General features: G+C 36.0%; 1 protein-coding gene across 2 annotated transcripts in view; it reads left to right on the top strand.

Moving 5' to 3' along the window:
- Positions 1–7,659, top strand: part of LOC139980917 (acetoacetyl-CoA synthetase-like) — a 46,681-nt gene extending 39,022 nt beyond the window's left edge. Inside the window, exon 18 of one of the 2 annotated variants that reach the window (XM_071992960.1) lies at positions 4,764–7,659. In XM_071992960.1, coding sequence (XP_071849061.1) covers positions 4,764–4,915 — 152 coding nt within the window. In that variant the 3' untranslated portion in view covers positions 4,916–7,659. The remainder of the gene's footprint in view (positions 1–4,763) is intronic. The other variant, XM_071992961.1, reaches the window with a different exon arrangement.
- Positions 7,660–20,404: the final 12,745 nt, after the last annotated feature.

Below are 20,404 nucleotides of genomic sequence, written 5' to 3'. Positions count from 1 at the left end.
CCCCCACTGCCCTCCCCCCCCCACCCTCCCACTGCCCTTTTCCTCATTGTAAGTCATTATCTCCGTCACTTTGCATTAGGCTCCTCCACGTGGACAGCTCCGTTTAAGCGACTGAAAGGATTTTTAAGAAACAAACTCAAATAAACATGTTTATTTGAGGTATAATAAGACCAACAAATTTTTCTCAGAGGATTGCTAGAAGATTATTCATCTTAATGTATGCACGAGGCATACATCCTCAATCTACCACAAAGATGGGTCCTCATCTTCACTTCTGCTGGTGTGGGGTAGTAGTAGTAGTAACATTCACCGTAAATATCCACATCCCATCTACCCGCCTCTAAATTGATTCCTCTTCATCCTGCTATATATTTATAACCATTTCTAGATTCATTTCTCTTTATTTTTCCTGCTTTTTTTTTCTCGATATCATCATCTCTTCATCTTCTTTTACCATTACCCTCAGATCCGAAAAAATATACTCTTAAAAAAAAATACTCGTAAAAACTTTCCCGAGGACGAGGATGACGAAATTCTCTCTCTGGGTGGCATTAATATTGCAAATCGACTCTTACCAGTGTATTGTAAAAGCAGATTTTTTTTTCCGTTTCTGGAGTTTTTATATATATCTCATTCTCTGTCTGTCTCCTGTATTAGTCACACAGCTGTGCACTTCCATTGCGCCGCCGCTAGTGATTATTTTTGTTTCCTTTCCATGCGAGCAGCTGCTCATTCTGCCCATTTGCCTAACAAATGAAATTAACCCTCAGTCGCAGGATCCTGGGTCCCAGTCATTAGCTGTGTTTTCCTCGCTGATAGCGGACGAATATTAGACAACCATACAACATTCCCTGACTTTAAAGAAACACACACGAGGATCTGTCCTTCATTCTTTATGTGTTTGTTTTTTGGCTTTATTATTGTTGTTACTATTTTAGAAACAAAATAAATAAAAACATATTTTATATCCTTCAGTAGATGTAATTGTTTGCAATCTTTTTTTTTTATTTATTGTTTTTATTTATAATAAAATTGAAGTACTGTAAGAAATGAAATAGTTTTACATGTAGCAATCTTACAGGATTTGAAAAAAAATTTAATAACTTAAAATTAATGTGAGAGTTAAGGGAGAAGAAGAAAGGTCACAAAGTATTTCATATATACAGGAGACCTGGGGAGGGGGGGATACAGGGTACATGTCCCACAGATTGTTCAAAACCTCAAAAGATTCCCCCTCCCCCTCCTTCCCCCCTTTTTTCATAAATTAGTAGTGTGGATTTTTGTAACCACAAGTATCCATTTAAACATCCTACTCATAACAAACTAGCATCATTGTTCATTTTTTTTCAAGAGACACCAGGTCAGTTCAAATATTATACTTCATCCTAGCCAAATATAACCTCTATATACATTTCTACTAGCATTGCAGAGAGATTTTTAAAGTCAAGCCCTCACTAGCAATGTTTATCTTGCAGCCTGCGAAAGATGTGACTGTCAAACCTGCAAGTCATTGAAGTCAGTGAAAGAAAACAAAAAATTCATCGCAGCCAAATTATCTACTAAAATATCCAACTTTTACATTTCTTTTACACTGCTGTTAATTTCAAGAATTAAAACTCTGGATGTGTTCATCTTGCAAATACACCTGCCAGCATGGTTTAATGAAAGAATATTACTGTATATAAATCATGGTGTGAAACTCGTTGAGTAGATTACCCTTATTGTTGGAAAGAGAAATGAAACACTTACTTTTTAAAAGCCCTCAATAGCGTGCACCACCTGGAACATTAAAACATGCATTTGAGTACTGGATAACCAGACCCTTTAAGCCCATTTCACTCTATTACATGAACATGTAGCTGCAAGTCATAAAATTTCTATTTAATTGTCATATTTTCTTCCCTAATTTTTTTTATTTTTTTATTTTTTATTAGTCATCAAAATTTGCAGATATTTGTCTGTAGATTTTGATATGTTGTTCAGTTTGTTTTTGTCAATAAATTGAAGCATGGATAGAAGTTTTTGAGCTTGCACACATATAAGTTTATATATAAATATATATATATATATATATATATTTATATTATTATATATTATATATATATATTATATATATATTTTATATATATTTATATATATATATTATTATATATATTGATTTATATATACATATATATATATATATATATATATATATATAAACATATACATATCTCTTTAAATCAATGCAGAGTATTCTTTCATCAATGTTCCAAAATCACAGCATGGGATCTTTTAGTAATTCATCAAAACTATGAGGTCGGCAAAGCTCAAAGGAATTACGTACAACTTGAGCCATGAGTATTTAGTTTATATCAAATTGGAACTGAATCTCCAGAGAAATTTATTCAAATGTACGAATGGGTTCGGAGTCTTAATTCGAACATGAATTCGACTGATAACAATGGATGGGTGCCCTTCCCTCCCCCCCAATCCAATTTTCAAAGTGATTGAACAGACCTTGGCACAGCAGGCAGATTGTCAGAGATAAGCTAGTTGAACATATTAAAAGTCATGTTCACCCTTCCCTAATTCGAGAGGGATTTTGTCACATGTTGTATATATAAACTAAACTTTGGCTGTTTTTTTTTTTTATATTATAAATAGCTGGTTAGACTTGTTAAAAGCATACAGCCTAGAGAAATGGTTAGGAGAGAGATATGATCAATGTTTTGAAACAAATGATTTTAGCTCAATGAATATTTTCAATAATATGATCAGCTTTGTGAAAAAAGTGTGTTGAAGCTGGAAGCTTGGAATAAAGAGACTCCTTGCTAGTCTTCTCAAGACTTAGAATGTGTATGTTGTTTAACATGAAACAACAATATCATTTTATGGTATCTCACATCAATCCTGTTCTTTTTTTTGTGGCAAAGATTAAAATTCATGATCCCTGCCCCCTCTTCCTCCTCCCCCCTCCCCCCCCCTTTATTGTTGTTCCATTTTCTCCATTTTTTTCTTTACATGACTTTTATATTATTTCATAATTATTTCACACTATTTTATATTTATTCAATATTTTCTTCATATTGCATCACATGATCTCATATGATGAAGTTTGTGCCTTCTATTCTCAAGCAGCCATTAGTACACTTGCACACGGGCGTCAACAGGTGGGGGACGGGGGGGACATGTCCCCCCCACTTTCAAAAGTGGAGGGGATATCATATCATTTGTCCCCCCCACTTTTCAGAGCAGTTATTAAAAAAATCACATGCATATGCGCGATTTTCTATCACAATTGCTGAGCTGATTCAAGTAGAATCTAACTTAAGAATCATTATCAATAAATTGCACTGGAAATTAGAACAGTGCTTGGCCCTTTATCCCCCTTCCTCCGATATTCACCCTCCCCGCTTCGTCTGAGACCTCTGATAAAAGTTTGTGCGATGTTTGAACGATGTTTTAGAGTGTTTTGTGGAAGCACCCCTTCTCGCCAGAAATGGAATTCCCCTTGCCCTACACTGTGAATCAGAGAAAACGACGCATTTCAACTTGAAAACAAGTCGAAGACCCCACCAGGAAGGTAATATCATATATTTTAGGCCCTACAGACAGTATTCTGCCTGTATGCAGGGTACTATATGATACCAAACTACCGAAAATATTTCGTTTGAGATGGACGCTGTGTAATTCGTTTCCCTTGGTGTCAGAACGGCATCTTTCTACCAGTACTTTCTGTCGGAATTTAGTTTTGTGAGACAAAATTTCTCCTCACAGATCTGGTTCTGATGTAACTAAAAACGACTCAGGAAGGCCGTCTCCTGCGATCTAGGGGGTCTTATGTACCCAAAATTTTCTGGTACGCTACGCGCCAACCAATGGTGGCGCTCCGCTTAGATAGTATAGTGTCCCCCCCACTTTCTGAAACCTGCTGACGCCCATGCACTTGCATGTTTGGTTTAAAGCTCTGTGCATCTGATCACATTTCATTTTGTTTGCACATTTAGACCTTATGATTCTCATACATAAATGGTGTACATAACTTTTCTATTCATCACGTCTCTATGGAAGCACCTGTCCGCTTTTGTAGTGGATGTTAAATTTCAGAAGTCTTAATTAAACAAAGGAGATCATATAGCTTAAACTTTCTAGGACACCCTGCTAGATTTTGTTTTTTTCACCACATGAATCTTAATTAGCCTGTAAGTCAATGAATACTAATTGAATATGAATATTAAAAGAATAGTCCAGGTCAAAAATTCTTTTGATATTTTACAGAGGAACATAATTTAAGCTTTCTTGTGAAATTTGCATTCAATTCCTATGTACCGTTTAAGTTCACTTTTGGTAGAATATCAGAAAACCTCAACTGTCAATATCTCAAAAACGGTACATAGGAATTGAATGCAAATTTCACCAGAATGCTTAGATTGTGTTCCTCTTTAACATATCAAAAGGAAATTTTGACCTAGACTATTCTTTCAAAGTTTCTCTTTAAACTTAGCCACTTCTTTCCATCATTGTCTTCCATCAAATGAAGAGAAAATTAGAAATTGTCAAGCCTTTGTTCACTTTCACTTCATTTATGTGGAAAATACATTTGATTAGTCAAGCCAATGCCCCGCCCTACATTGTTCAAAGAATTTTAGTATCGACATGACCATCCAAAACAAATATCGCAAAATCAATTCTAAAAAGATGCTTTTAAAATTTGAACTTTTCATTAGTTTTTTTTTTTTTTTAAATATTCCTCATTCTGTCATTCTCCCCCCAAAACACAGGGTTCAGTGCACCAACCAAGATACCTTTCTCTCCTGTAAGCAAAGTGCCTCTCTCTCCGACTTCCAGCCTATCTGAAAGGCCCCCTAAGAGACAGATGACTCAAGAAGGGTCCAGTGGCGATGCGCCTACCACTAGCAGCTCAGTTCAATAACCAGTCGCATCGACACGTGCAATATATTGTAAAAAAAATTATTGTTGACTTTATTTCTTTAAGACCAATCTTTATCGGTTTCTTTTCTTTATCTTCGATATAATGGCTGTCTCGAATAGAAACAATAGGCTATTGTGTTTTTTGTTTTGTTTCTTTGCTTCTTCCTTCTTTTACTAGTTTTTGTTGATATATATTCTTGCTTCAGTTCAAGTTTTGTAAAAAAAAATTGTGGGTATCTTCACATGTCTCCCATTCAGATAAGAGGAATATTTTAGCCACAGATTTGATTTTTGTATAAATACTATTTCCCCCTCCCCCCCTCCCTTCAAGACCACCAGTTTTATTGCCCAATGTTATCTTCTTCCTGCACTTTCTGTATTCCTTCTCCTACTTGGCATAAATCAATAATCAGCTCGTTCCCAGATAAGGTGGAACAGGGTCCAAACCAATGTGAGCATTGCATTTTAATAATCTCACTTAATCTCAGTTTAGTACTTACACAAGAATATCATTTACCTCTTTGTTTGCTGGGGATGAAGGATGTGGGTAGGGGCACATCCAAGGACACCATCATGATTGGGATGGTGACATGGTGGGTGGGAGGGAGGGTGTCATCTGCAACCATGGCTAAACCACTATCACCAACTAGTAGATGGAAACAGATTCTGGTAGGCAGTGCATGGTCCGATCACTAGTGGTAAAGATGCCCATTGGGGTAACCATCTCAAATATATATAGTATTACAATTAAAAGACAAAAACAGGAAAAAGGGTCAATTTTTGGTTTCAATTATATTGTTTTAGTTCAAACATAGAAATAAATATTTATTTTTCACTATTCATGTGTCAGATTTAAAAATGGGGGCAATTCAATGTTTAGTCTAAACTAAAGGCCTTTCTTTATAATAGATGCTATAAGCATAAAATTAATCAGATTGAATCAGTCATTTATTTCTGTAAACTGTTGCCAGTTTAATGTGATATTTCACATGAATCAATGAATATTCTTGATAAAATCTGTACTTTATGAAAACAACTTTGCAATAATTTGCTTTTTTTTTAAATATTTTAACTCTGTTCTTCTGGGGTATTATTATTATTATTATTAGTTTTTTAAATTTCTTTTATATGTTTCATTGTATGTTTTTCTGTCATTTGACTCCCACCACATAGCAAAACTTTCAAAAGTACTATTATTTTCAGTTACTTTGCATTTTTAATTATCTTCCCACTTTTCACCAGAAATTTTAATTTCTTAATGAACATGGCCAACTTTTATTAATATAGCACTTTAAAGAGGCAGTTGAGAATGCCAATGAAAATGTGAGGCCAAGCAGAGAAATCCGCTACTTCGTTCATGGTGTTCAAAATCAGGATATTATTAGTATTAAAGAAATTTATACACATTCAAATCCAATGCAGAATGAGTCAAAAGTCACAGAAGAAAAAAAGAGTACTTTTAATTTTCTTCCAGTAGACAACAAGACCTTAAACGCGCGTTAAAGTCGATAAACATTATCGTCAGTCGGAGAATTGGCATGATTTCTGTACCCGTTTCATATCTCATATCTTTTGTTCAAACTAACAAAGAAAACTTTTGAAAGTTTTGGAAATCTGTGTGTTTTGCTTTTTTGGCAAAGAGTTAATATGACGAAACTCTACAAGGGTATATATTATATTTATTATATAGATATGACTTGAGTATCTCATGCTCTATGGGCTGCCAAATAGTTTTTTTACTTTATGAAGTTTGTTATTTCTCTATTCCTCGGTTAAAAGATGTGCTCTGATTTCCCCATTGTGTTAAGTGTTGACCTCCATTGTTTAGCTGTTGACCTCTATTGTTTTCTAAGATAGATACCATATCAAAGATTTTTATTAACTATTTGCACAGTCATGTTCAAGTTCGTGCCCACATCGGATACGATTCGTATTTGCGTACATTATCATTTCAAGTAGGTCCTACAGTGTACTGTCTGTTTACCTAAATCATTTATTTTATGATTTTTATTTATTCATGTTCCTTTGAAGTTTAGGATAAAAGACACTTTGAACCACATTGTAAAAGTCTGTTGTGTAGAGTGTACTCTTCATGTGCTGGGTTTTGATGGTAACAATATTTAATTTTTTTTTTTTTGATGTCGAGGCTAAATACCATAGCAGCTTTAATATGAACAAGAAATATATGGTAGACCGATGAAACCGTTTTGTGCAAAATTTTTACCAATAGAAAGAATTATTTATGTTGCTGGAAAAACAGTGATATCCTATGGAATATTGCTCCCTCCTTTGTCCCCTGCTTACAAAGCCTCCCAAAGAACAAGGAGTAGAAGAGATTTTCTGAAATATTCTCTCCAAGTCAAGAAAAGAGGTAGATGTTAGATTGCATTTTCCCCTGTGATCGGGGAATGTTACTCCATGACTGCAGTTTAAGGCTATGTGTAAGCATAAATTATATTTGGCTGAGGGAAGAGGTTGAGGGGGGGGGGGTTGGGTTGTAGGCTGAGAGTGTTTGTTATCACTGCTTCCTCTGCCCCCCCCTTATTGATTGAAAGAATATAGCCTTTCTTTATTTCATTATTGAAAGTTCTGTGTGGGATCATTGTTATGACTATATGATGGACCATATTTAATTGAAATGGTGCACAATTTGCATAATTTTCTCCTTTTTTGTTTTCAAAACTATGAAGTTTGTCATCTGGAGGTGTATTTCATATAATATATTTACTGAAATACAATCAATTGAAAACATTACACTGCTTTCTAACATTTTATTTTGTCTTTTGTAAAGTAAGTCAGTATAAGTTTTATATTCACTAAGGCACCACCATCATTGCTAAATTTTGACTTTTGACTCCTATCATAAATGTAATTTGTATTGCAATGGGAATGAACAGCAGACCACTGAGTTACAATTGCTTCCAAGTTTCCCAGAAAGTCAAACATTGGTCACTTAATAGCTCAGAGTTCAGGGGTTTTTTTCCTGCCAATCCAAGGATTTTGAACTCACTGACTATTTGAACAGCACTCAATGACTGAAATAATTTGGAGAAAATCAGGATATCCCGAAGGTATTGAAAACAGAACTTATTTTTGTTGAAAATTTGGGGTCACTACCGGTTTTAACAGATGGTTCATTTTCATCATCTTTATGAACTCCAGAGCGGTGAAGTCCAACCCTCCCCCCCCACCCCTCCCCCTTCGCTTACTGTCTCCTAATGAAACCTGTATACAGCTGAGGTGCTTACAGCAACATAAATATAATAATCTACCTTTGATGCTTTTCTTCAAAGTTATGGCAATCATCTCCCAACCCCCTCCCTCTCCCAAGTAGTTTTCAAATATCCGATGCTTCAACCCCCCCCCCTCCTTCCCCTTCCCTTACTGTCACCTAATGAAACCTGTATTTTTCAAATGTCCGATACCTTCCTATGGTGCGCATACATGAGTGTGACGTTTTCGTTCTATCAGTCTCTTACCTAACTGACCCAGTGTCGACTTCGCCGTTCAGCCTCATCATCAGATTGAACAACATTATTGCAAACTTTTGTAATGAATTACCCTGTCGTTCAACCGACTGCAGACAACCCGTATATTATTAAACCAAATATCTTAGCAAAGATGAAAGCTTCATGTAACAGTGAAATTTGAATTTTCTCATGCAGTAAACAAATTTTCCTTATTATCTAGTAAAGCTAACACAATCTACGTAAATAATTTGAGTCGCTTCATTTTGCTAGAAATCCGACACTCAATCAAACCGAATCCATGCGACCATGACGATACACGAAGCAGCTTCTTTAGTTATCACCTTCAATTTGATTACTACCATATGCCATAGGTACGTATAAAATATATATATATATATATATATATATATATATATATATTATATCTGTGTGTTTGTATATATCAGATTTCTTGCAAGAAAAACTTTAGATCATTCAGCCCAAGAAAACTGCTTCTTCCCTTCATCAGTGGTCTCAGAATTGCCGACGATCCGTTTGAATAAACAAGACTTTTATGAAAATTATTTGCCCAGATTTTTATGGACTGCTTGCGTCTGAAGCGGCGCAGAAGTTATGCTGTCATGAAAGAGAGCAGGCCTGGGTTTACGATCAAATACGAACTCGGTGACGTGGTTGAAGGTAGATGGAAATCTCTTCATCATATAGACTCTTAATTATCTCAATAAAGGCACTGCGAGTGGATAACTGTTGATGATAAAGCCCTTATGGAGCTACTGGGAGCACTAACTCCAAGATCAAGGAAAATACCAGTTCAACGCTCAACAATATATAGAATAATGGAGGGGGAGAAAAATCAATCTTTATTTGTTTTTTAAACTCCGCAGCTTTCAAACCGAACTTCACCGACTTGATAATGTTCCAACGGAATCCATAGAAGCTGACGGGGTTGTCATGCATGTATACATCCATACATAGTCCTATATATACATACATGATATTCCACGGAGCTGTTTACAGCTCCTTTTATGTACATACATATGTTTTTCCTTGGAGATCCGCCAGACCACATGGTAGTCGGCCTCAACGACGCCATGGTCATATCGCCTCTTTTATAAAATCATAGTTCTGCCTTTGTCCCTCGCAAAAGAGTTCCTGCCACTAATGACCGTACATCAGTCGCTTAGATTTTAGAAATCATCCTCTCCCCCTCCTCTCCACCACCCCCCCCCCCCCCCGCCTACGATATCCTGTGCACGTCACTGATGTAATATTACACTGAAAAGTCATCGATGTCTTTGATCGTATGTACTCGAGAGGACAGTAACCCTTTGATAAAGTCCATTGACCTACAACCTCACCGTACATGTGTTTATTCCGAAAACCTGACACGTGATAAGCGTAAGGTGTTCTTCATTACACGCTGCTTTCCGAAATTGTTTCAAGAAGTTAAGGCTCATCGGAAACTCACCTCCCCCGCCATAATTCCAGCCCCTTCCTCATTCCCAACCATCTTCACCCCAAAACGTATAATGACGACAGTGCTACTGACAGATCCCTCAGTAAATTATGGAATGACCCAACTGACGTTGTATAGTTACAATTACTGTATGACGTTTGTATATTCCAGAGTTTTATATTTCAGAAATGACATGTTTGTATCTTCATTTATTAAAAGAAAATGATCTTGGAAACGATTGTTCCTCCTCAAGACAGAAAACATGTTCTTGAAAACAGTTAGCTACACCCTAGTGTCACGGCCAGTTGTCGCACAAACACCCCCCCCCCCACCACCACCACCCCCCTCCCCCTTCTCCCTCACAACTCCAACGTCACTCAGGTTTTAGAACATTCGATTGTATAGACCATTTTAGCCTTGACATGTAACAATTTGCGCTGAGAGCATACCATGACATTGCCATAGCAACATCGTCAACTTCCTGAACTCTTCTGAGAGTTTTGCTGGTGCTTTTATATATGGTTTATGATATTCGTGTCAGAGGTCAAGGGTACACTCGCGTGAATGAGTTTATATGTTACCTTGGAATTAAATAAAATGTCGATTTTATTAAGCCTACCAAAACGGATTAAAGTCGATATATTCGACAACTGATGCGTCTCGATGCCGTGACATATACATATATATATATCAATAGTCTAGACCGAATGAATATTGTAAATCAGAATTTCAAATACATTTCAAAATCAGCATGATTGTGTCCTAAATATCAGGAATCAGAAAGTGTTTCTTTTTGTTTTTGTCTTCTTCTTCTTCTTTCGATGTCAGACTTCACGACAAAAACATATTGTTTGTGTTTTTATCGATATTTTTCGACAAGTTTTACAAACCCTATCGAGTTCTAAGGTTGCAATTTGTTTAGAAATATACCCAGACCCAAGTGCACGTAGAGTTCATCAAATCAAAACAGAACTTTGCAAATTAAATTAACTTTTCCTTGATGCTTTGACATATAACAATTGAATATAAATAAACAAATGAACTCACTTGTCTGATTGTCATGGGACTTTAACTTGCATAGCATAAAAAACCAACTAACAGTAACCTAATAGTATAGCCTCAAGTACTCGCAGTTTCCAAGAATCCAGGCTTTCTTACAAGCAGATGTATCAAGGCGAGGATCACCATTTACACATTGCGTTAAGTTTACCGTTAGCCGAAAAGAATGACGTCACTGTACGTTTTACCAAGCCCGGCCCATCAGATAGATACTGGATTGGTTTTTATGTTTTTTCTGAGTGGGTTGAAGGGAAGGTTGAGATGTGTTTTGCACCCTTTTAATGATAACTGTATAGTATTAACCCCTGTCATGTATACTGACATGAGTATAGCCTTCAACCCGAACCTTACATGCAAATTAGTTGCTTCCGGATATGTCATACTGGTATACATTATAAGCATAACTATTGATTGTTTCTTCAAGGATAACTACATTTCTCTGCAAAAAAAATCTTTCTCTGGGTAAAAAGCTGTGTAATGAATTACGACGCACATAGTGTAATAAACTCGTAACATGAAACATTTTCATTAAGCGACTTCCGAATTCGAGTATGCTAAACTTGCTTACCCCTTCCATATCGGTTTGAGGTTCTGACCCTTGAAGTTATTCCGACGCAGTTAAATATTCAAACAGAACAGAAAGTTGTCCTTGTGAGAGCATTAAAACTGACTTGAGACAGAATGTTAATTTAGATATGTCTTAGTCCAAGACAATGAAATAACTTGAGTGCTAGTAGTATTTCTATAGCTATAGTTTTGCTTTCAAGAGATTCACCTTTAAGATATGCTAAATCTCTGGAATGTTCCTTTAAAACTAAAGTCGTGATCACGTCGGTTTCTCGGTACAGGGCTAGATGTTAATGTTTAATCCATTATTTTATCAGTTCTAATAACTCAACCACGACACGTCCTTTTTAAATTCATATAAATATTAGGTCACCAATGAATGACACACAACACCAATATATTTCCCTTCGGAGAAATGTGTAATACATTGTAAACATGTCATATGAGGCTATGGACCTCTTATAGCTTTTTCCATTCTGTTTGTGTTTCGGGAACTGACATCTGTACATTAGACTACACAATCCAGTCACTTTAACTGATAAATCTCAGCTGTTTCAAGAAACAATTCTAAAACAGTACAACCTGCACAGATAGCAGTGGTTTTTAATGGTCTACAACTTATCAAGATGAATTTTGTGCCTACATTCATCATTTATATGGTAACAAAATATAAAATGCTTTGAGGGTCGCTCTTTAAGAGACTGACGAAAATTTGAACGAGAAAGACCATTATTTAGTCGGACATAACTGAAGATCTGCAGTGTACCGCGTTTGCGTGAAAAAGTTCCGTTACCATTTTATAATTAAGGAAACATCCTTTAAGTATAGCATATTATGTATGACTTTACAGCCTTAGCTGTTGTTGATGAATGACGCACTGGAAATTAAAACATTCACCAAAGTATGGAAACCGAAGCCTTTACTGCGTAACGGAATGTCTGCAGACTATATGTAATGTTCTTTCATGTTTCTTTCTTGGTTAATTTGAGCGGCAAAAGATCAGTCAATGGATATAGTCATGTATAATTTATAACTTGAAGGCTTTAAATTGTCGCTGACTGGATTCCTCGAGAACCCGTTTTGACGTAAATGGTTGTGGGTATGACGACTGGACTGATCTATGGCCTTGAGGATCTGTTGTATACAGTAAGTAATTATGAATCCAGGATTTCTCGGAAGGGGGGCCCGTGAGACGAGTATCGATAGATACCGATATTACTATACTGTTATAGCAGTATATAAGACAAAAATCAGTAAAGCGAAGTGTGTTACTTTTCTTAACTATATGGACCCTGTTTTGAGCAAAACTACCTCACTTGTTCGCCGCGACGTAAGTGCCAAATTCTTAAAGAGGGCCCCGTGCCTGGTCCTCACTGTATCCGACCGTAGTGAGGTTGAAATTGTATAGGCCCTAATGATAATAGTTCCCAATCTCGTTCTTATACAACAATACGTACATCATGCTTGAAAGAGGGAGAGAGAGAAAAAATGAAATATTTTCAGATCATTTCTGAAAAGGGTGTCACTTCATTTTATATTCTCTACCATTTTCTGAAATTCAGATACAGTCATAACAAAACCAAAAAACAATCCATCTTTAAAATCTTACGTTTTTGGGGGAAAATATGTTCCCACGAGAAGGGTCGCGAGATTTTCATGGATGATGAAGAAGTTTTGATACACTCAACTTTTACCACCACTGGGTCCAATAATTATTTGCTTTTGATTCGAGAACGGAAGTGATTGATCCTTCTGCCCGAGTATTTTGCAGGTCAGGCCGAATCATGAAGCGTTCTACTTATTGTTATGTGTTGACTACGGCAGCTTAAAAGTGGCATCAAGACAAGAATACCTCGTCATTTCAACAATTTTCGGATGTGAATGTTAAGTTCTTGACTTCTTTCCAAGTTTGTATTTGAAATTTTTTTGAAAAGGACAACTTCGTTACATTTCTTCATTTCAACAATGTTATGCAAAGTAGTCAACGTATATTGTAAACGACTAGATATTCTTATCTTGATGGCACTTTGAGGCTACCGTAGTTAGTACCACTGCAATAATTGTTGCTATGGTCCTTTATGTTACGTATTTGAGACTGTTTATTATCGTGCTATTGCTTGTTCGTTTCGTCATATAGAAGTTTTCTGACGTACGCCTAAAGCTTCTGTTACAATAAAATTATATATACTCAAGGGCGCAGCAGACGATAGTTTAATGGGAAAAATACCCCCCCCCCCCCAACACACACACCCAGACCCACACACCATCTGCAACCGTAACAAGTTTCCATTGGATGGAAGTATGGTGATATCCACACTTGAGGTTACGAGAAACTACAAAAAGATTCGTATACTTACGAACATATCATAGCGTTTATTCAGTTTCGACCAGTCCTTAATCCCTCAATTGCCCGCCCTCACCCCATCCCCGCCGTCTCAAATAAGCTTATTAAGTATCTTGAATATCCCAACCAATTCGAGCTACACATCACCAGCACATCCTCTCTATATATACTGTAGACAGGCAACCACAACAATTAGCACTGCGAAGTCCTGCCCTCATAACACCAGGAATTTTCATCCAAAAATGACGCCATTGAAATTTGAATTTAGTTTGCGAGACAACTGGTCGACATTGGAAATTATAAACGATATTTCTGTACACGTAAGCTATTTAGCATATTCATCTATAAGTAACCCACAGTCTTACGTCTGCGTCTGCCAAAAGACGAGACAATCGGCCTGCCGTATTTCAATAAAACTGCCAAATGATTTTGTTGTTAGTCTCATCGTCAGAGGGGATGCGAAAAGAAGATGTTTGTGAAACAACGTATATCATTGTACATGTTTTATTATGACCATCGATCATCTCTTTAATCTGTTTTTATTTTATTTCTATACTCCCAGTCCATCGTATACGGAATGACGAACTTTTGATGCGACGCAGCGTGAGCTCCACACGAGCGAAAGGGCAAATGCGATCAAGTTGCTGTACCACTTATCGGCGTCAATATACATATGAATTTGTAACATTGTTATTATATGTTATAGATTTTAGACCACACACGACCTATAGTTGAATTCTTATCGTCGTTAAGAAGAAAGTTGAAGCGCGCGGCAGGGGTAACTGTTAGAGTCAAGCCTGCGTACGTGTGAACACTTTACGCTAAGGGGGAGCGGGTAAACACATTATAAACATATCTGATTAAATTAATGGACTATATAAACTGAGAGTGGCAACAATTTCAATCTGTGAATGCTGACGAAATAACTTTACACCTTCGAGGAGGTTTATCATGTGAAGGAAATGTGGTTTGAATTACAGCGTGTATACGTTTATTGGCTCGTCGAACTTTGTGTGTCAACAAGAAGGGCAATCAAAGGTATAGGCTAGGCTATATACATTGCACTGCACAGTGTCTGAAAATAATGTATATGGTAGGTCAACCGTTTACTTCCACAAGTGTATCCTATGTATGTAATTTGAAGGGGGACAAAAAGGAAATTTGATGCTTTATAATGGGATTCGAAACAGTGACCTGACCTCAATATTGCAAATCCGACATTCTATAATATGATATAACGACTGAGGGTTATCTAGCGCTTAACTGCTTACGATACGTATATAGCAATTTCTTTGCATGAGTAGATTGGAGACAGCAGATCAGAACCCAAGCTAATCTTCCTTTCTTGCATGTGACCGTGTAACCCGGGATCGAGCACCAGGAACTCATTCGTTGCAATTCAGAACGCGAATGGGAAAGGGAATTTCAAACATGTCTAAAATTTCCTATAGTCCGTTTTCTAAATATCTTTCATTAATATATTTTTAAGAGGAAAAAGACATAGTCCGGTGGTTCAATAATGGATAAAAGTAGACTCTTGTTTTACTTCTATAAACCCAGAGCGTCTTATTCCAACGAGACTATTCTCTAATTTAACGCCCCCCCCCCTCCCCCCTCCTCAAGCTTTGGAGTGGTATACAGTCTGCAGGAAACTGGTTTGCGAACTTTGATCCCAATTTTTAGCGTTTTGGGGCATTTTCAGACGATTTTAGTTCGATATGTCCATTTATATTTTACTATAGTTATATACAGTACTGCAAACGTAGAATACAGACTGTGTGAATTCCTCTCTACTAGCCGTCACTTCCTTCATTTAGGCGTGTCGACCGCATTTAAAGAGGGTGCGTGAGAGATACCGTAAATCGGTGGCCACAAGTTGCGCCGCTCTTTGGGTAGGTCGCAAACAGCTATAGCGAATCCGCGAACAGTACTAAGACATACCTAACATATGTCGAATTATGTAGAACAATTACAAAACATGTCGGGAGGCTTAGAAGTCAAAGTAATTTAATTTCCATTTTAAATTCAATCAAACCAGCCAAATCAATAAACTATGAGTATAGTAATGAAGTTACATTTGTATATATATATATATATATATATATATATATATATATATATATATATATATATATATATATATATATACATATATATATATATATATATATATACACATATATATATATATATATATATATATATATATATATTTATATATTTATATATATATATATTTACATAAATTATAAAAGATAAACAGAGCACATAAATTCAACTACCAATGACCAACATGATATTCGCCTATATATTATGTGTCATGACGTAATTTAATAAAGAAAAGTTCTAAATCGAAAAAAAATCGATGTAAATAATTTTAAAGTCAATAAACATTCTTGAAAAATTATCCATATAAAGAACATATGAAATCATTGAGACATTAACAAGGACGAGGCATCATTATCCAGTCAATACTCTGTATAGGCAAATCCATCTGTTTACCATTATTCACTGATACACTAATAAACTTTTACATACGATATCCGCACATAGTTATTTTATCATTATACCCATTGACCGGGCATATAATAGTTCCCTATATATACTATACACACACATGCACTAAGAAGGCTCTCTCTGTATATACCAGTATGTATATATTCTTGATGATTGTTTGACCGATTTGTGTTTGCGGTTCTGTCGTTTCACTTGGATAACATTTATGGATGACCGAGTGTGTGCTTTGATCTAACCGTCTGGAGGAGAGCTGCTCGCTTTTGTAGCTAGTTTGAGGGCATACAAACCCGCTTATCTCATGGTAAGCTGTTCCTCGATGATAAAAATAACTATTGATCCGTAGGACAGAGTTAGAAACTCATTAACGGTGTACCATCATTAATCACAAATTTGTTGTAAGATTGGAAAAGAGAACTACTTGAAGTTTCAATAGTGGATGATAATTCACATTGGAGAGAAAGACTGGAGGTTACTTAACTAGTGGGAAGACATCCAATTTAAAAGTTATGTATAGGCGTTATACAGAGCCTTTACAACACATTGTGCTCTGTGAGACAGTGTATACATATTAGATAATGGTTTGTGTGTCCAAGTGTCTAAAAACTTAAAGCATACTTTCGGAACAAATTAATATCATCATCAAATGAGTCTTTTTTTCTTCAAATGCTTGTAAAAAAAAAAGGTGACAAAAACTATGAAATCAACAACGAAACCGGACCTACCACATTGTGATAGACAGTTGACGTATCTAGCCTTACCAGTAATGTGTAATGTGCAGCCCCCCCCCCCCCCCACCAAATATTTTTGTGAAAAATTCGGGCAATATGCTGAGAATTTTTCGGGCACCTACTAAAAGAAAATTAATTTGCAATTAATGGTTTAAACTTATATTATTATTTTTGGAACGACTTCCCCAAAAATTATAACCAATATGGACGGGTAATAACACGGCAAATGATTGTATGTAATTGACATGCGATGTAATAACCGATGCATGCCTTTATGATATGTACATTAACATGTATAAAATTTTGATTACATTTTTCGGGCAAGTCGTAATTACAGCCCCCCCCCCCCGCCCCCAAATCAAATTGGGCTCCTACGCCTATGAATGTGTAGCCTATATTACAACCCTGGCTGGTGTCGTTGAAGTTGCAATAACTCTTTCTTTCATATTTGGAAGACTTGAACAAGTCTCACAAGACCCCCCCCCACCCCCCCCCTCCAATCACAATTAGAAGTTAAGATATAGGTCTCCTTGAAATGAACCCGAAGTCTGATCAGATAAATATAAATATATGAACAAACCACTTATCATGTTGCACCCATAACCCGGTTAACGCTTTGGGATATGAAAAGTATGTTCGTTTTATCATTTTTTTCCGTGTGCTTCGGGTTTTCGATCACTTTTATCCTTTGAGTTGAATCCTTTTCAGCAGAATAGGAAAGAAAATCATTCAATTGAGTTTCCTTCGCAGTGTAATCCATAATCAACACATTGATGTTATTTTTAGGTCAAGCTGACAATACAAGATCAGAGATACTTACAGTAAGAGAGAGAGGCATTTATCTGATATATTATTTTGCTTCATAATATGCTTAATCTTCGTGTTTCTTCGTGTATATATGTGTAGAACAATCATTTTGGCGGACCTTTTAAATAATCACCTCCCCTGTATATATATATTTTTTTTAGCAGATCGATTGCCATGGAATTTTTCAACACGGCCCCAGATTTTGAGTTATTCACCAATTGAAATTGTTTTTATAGCTATTTGTTTTGATTGAAAATTCAATCTATAGAATTGGTGGTTTTTCAATCTAAGATTTCGAAGTTCATGATTAATCTATAGCTGATGAGGTTATAAGCACTATAACTATTCTATTTACTCGTTGTACTCCTATTACAGTGTTCTTTATGATTTTATTTTGTCTTTTATTCTTACTTTAATTTGTTATCTAAATGTTTGTGTCAGTTTAATATCTGTTTTCCTTTAATTGTAAATTATGTTTCAGGGCTTCATGTAAGATAAGCGGTTTGCGTTTGTATCGCTAAATCAGTTTTACCCTTGAAATGTAAAATAAAATAAATTAAAACACATTTTAGAGAATCTCGCATGCGTCACAAAATCTTTCTAGTAATTTATTTAGTAATAGAAGTTAAGCCTCTATTCGTGAACAGGACAATAGACTTATTAAAACTTCCGGCTCTGGTTAAGCTTTTTAACAGTAGAATTGATTCACTCAGTAGAATTGATTCACTCAGCTTGTGGCATCTCCCTCTCTCTTTATATATAGCTCCGTGTAATTATACCTTAGCAGGTGGAATTAGAAAATAAATCTTACTTCGATGTAACGTCACGGTTCATAATTTTCGTCCGCAATAAAAAATATATATATAAAAAAAAAAATATGGGGAAGGAAAATCGGCATCCAGATGTACATATATACCTACTCACAATTTTCAATGGCGGTTTTCTCATCGAACGATCCATTTCTAGTAGACGGCCTTCAGAAAGTAATGGTAGAGTTATGCATAAAAGTTTTAAACACTGTCTGAGTCAGAGACCTTGCTGGTTTTGCAAGTATCCATAAAACTGTAGAGTCAAACCACATTCCCTCTAACAACCCCCTCTTCACCCCCCCCCCCACACACACCACCCCTTCCCACACCCACATATTTACATACCGTTTTAGTTTAGCAATATAAAACGTCCTAATTGAAGACAAGAAGAGATGTGAACATAATTTTACAGTATATACTTAATTAGTACATAACTTCCTGTAGTTTAAGCTTATCCCGTAAGCTGTTGTATAGCGCCCTCTACATGTAACTTAACGCTTCACTCACTATTTTCGATTGGATATCTGCATATCGTACTTGTCCCAAGGCTTTGTTTTGACGTCCCAACGGATAGCAATGTAATTTACATAAAATATATAGCTCGTATATATACCACTATGTCTGATGTAATTACTGGTTCTATTTTTACTGCATCAAGCAGGTTCAAATTAATACTATTTTACCATCGATGTGATGTTACGGAACAACAGCTTTTACAAAAGAGTAGCTCGGTGATTAAACATTAAAACGGATGGCATTGCGGGGGGGGGGGGGGGGTGACATTAGAGACCCTTCTTGAATATTAATGCATAAGAAGAGATTAAAACAAAGGAACAAATCCAAAATTATCATTAAAGGAGGGGTAGGGAGATTGTGACTGACTAGCAACTTCCTTAACGGCTTTGGGTTTGCTTCCGAGCAAATCCAAAGACTTTTCAGCTCAATTGCCATGTGATGACATAACCAACTCTGCTGTTGCCAGAAAAATTTTAACCAAATTTTGAAAAATTTTATTCCCGTGTCCTAAACTGTTATGAGGATAGTACGGTTTCGACATACAAAGTCCCGGAAAATTTTCCAGTAAGTTTATTAAATGACGAATTTCACCCACTGGAATATCCCTTTAAATATTGCAGCCCAATTACCCAACCATCCACTGGTGTTGTTGGGGCTCTATAGTTGATGTCACTGTTTATTCTTTAAGGTGTACACACGTTGTAGATTTATATAAAGTCAAAGCTTATGTTGGCGTACAATGAACATAAAGATACAGAAAACACCTTGTTGAAATTGAAACCATTTTACACAAGTTAAGTATTCAAAAAAGTAAACAAATGAGTTAGGGTTAAAAATGTATACCCTAAAGGCTTTATGATATTTTCTATACGCATGATGCTAATCGTATCGCGTATCGCGTACCGAAGTATTCAATATTCTCATTACACAATTAATCAAGTGCCGTGTATTTAGTGTTACAATTTTACAGTATATATATATGCTCTATCGATTATAATACAAAATCGTTCAAATAAAAACGTTATAAGGGATAAGTAAAAAGTAACTAGAGATGAAAGGAAACCGGTTCGCAGATGGACGAGTTATTGATTTTCTCTTGAACACGATATTGCAAATTATATGTTTGCTGATTTGGTCTTTTTAAGGTTTTTGATGATCATATTTTAAACTGCATCGATCTTTCTTTGAGAAAAGCCGCTCATAATGTCCAGAAACAA

Source organism: Apostichopus japonicus, chromosome 15 (assembly GCF_037975245.1).
Source record: "Apostichopus japonicus isolate 1M-3 chromosome 15, ASM3797524v1, whole genome shotgun sequence".
Lineage (NCBI taxonomy): Eukaryota > Metazoa > Echinodermata > Holothuroidea > Aspidochirotida > Stichopodidae > Apostichopus > Apostichopus japonicus.
Note: the sequence above shows the minus strand (reverse complement) of the source record. Positions and strands in the feature narration are given on the sequence as shown.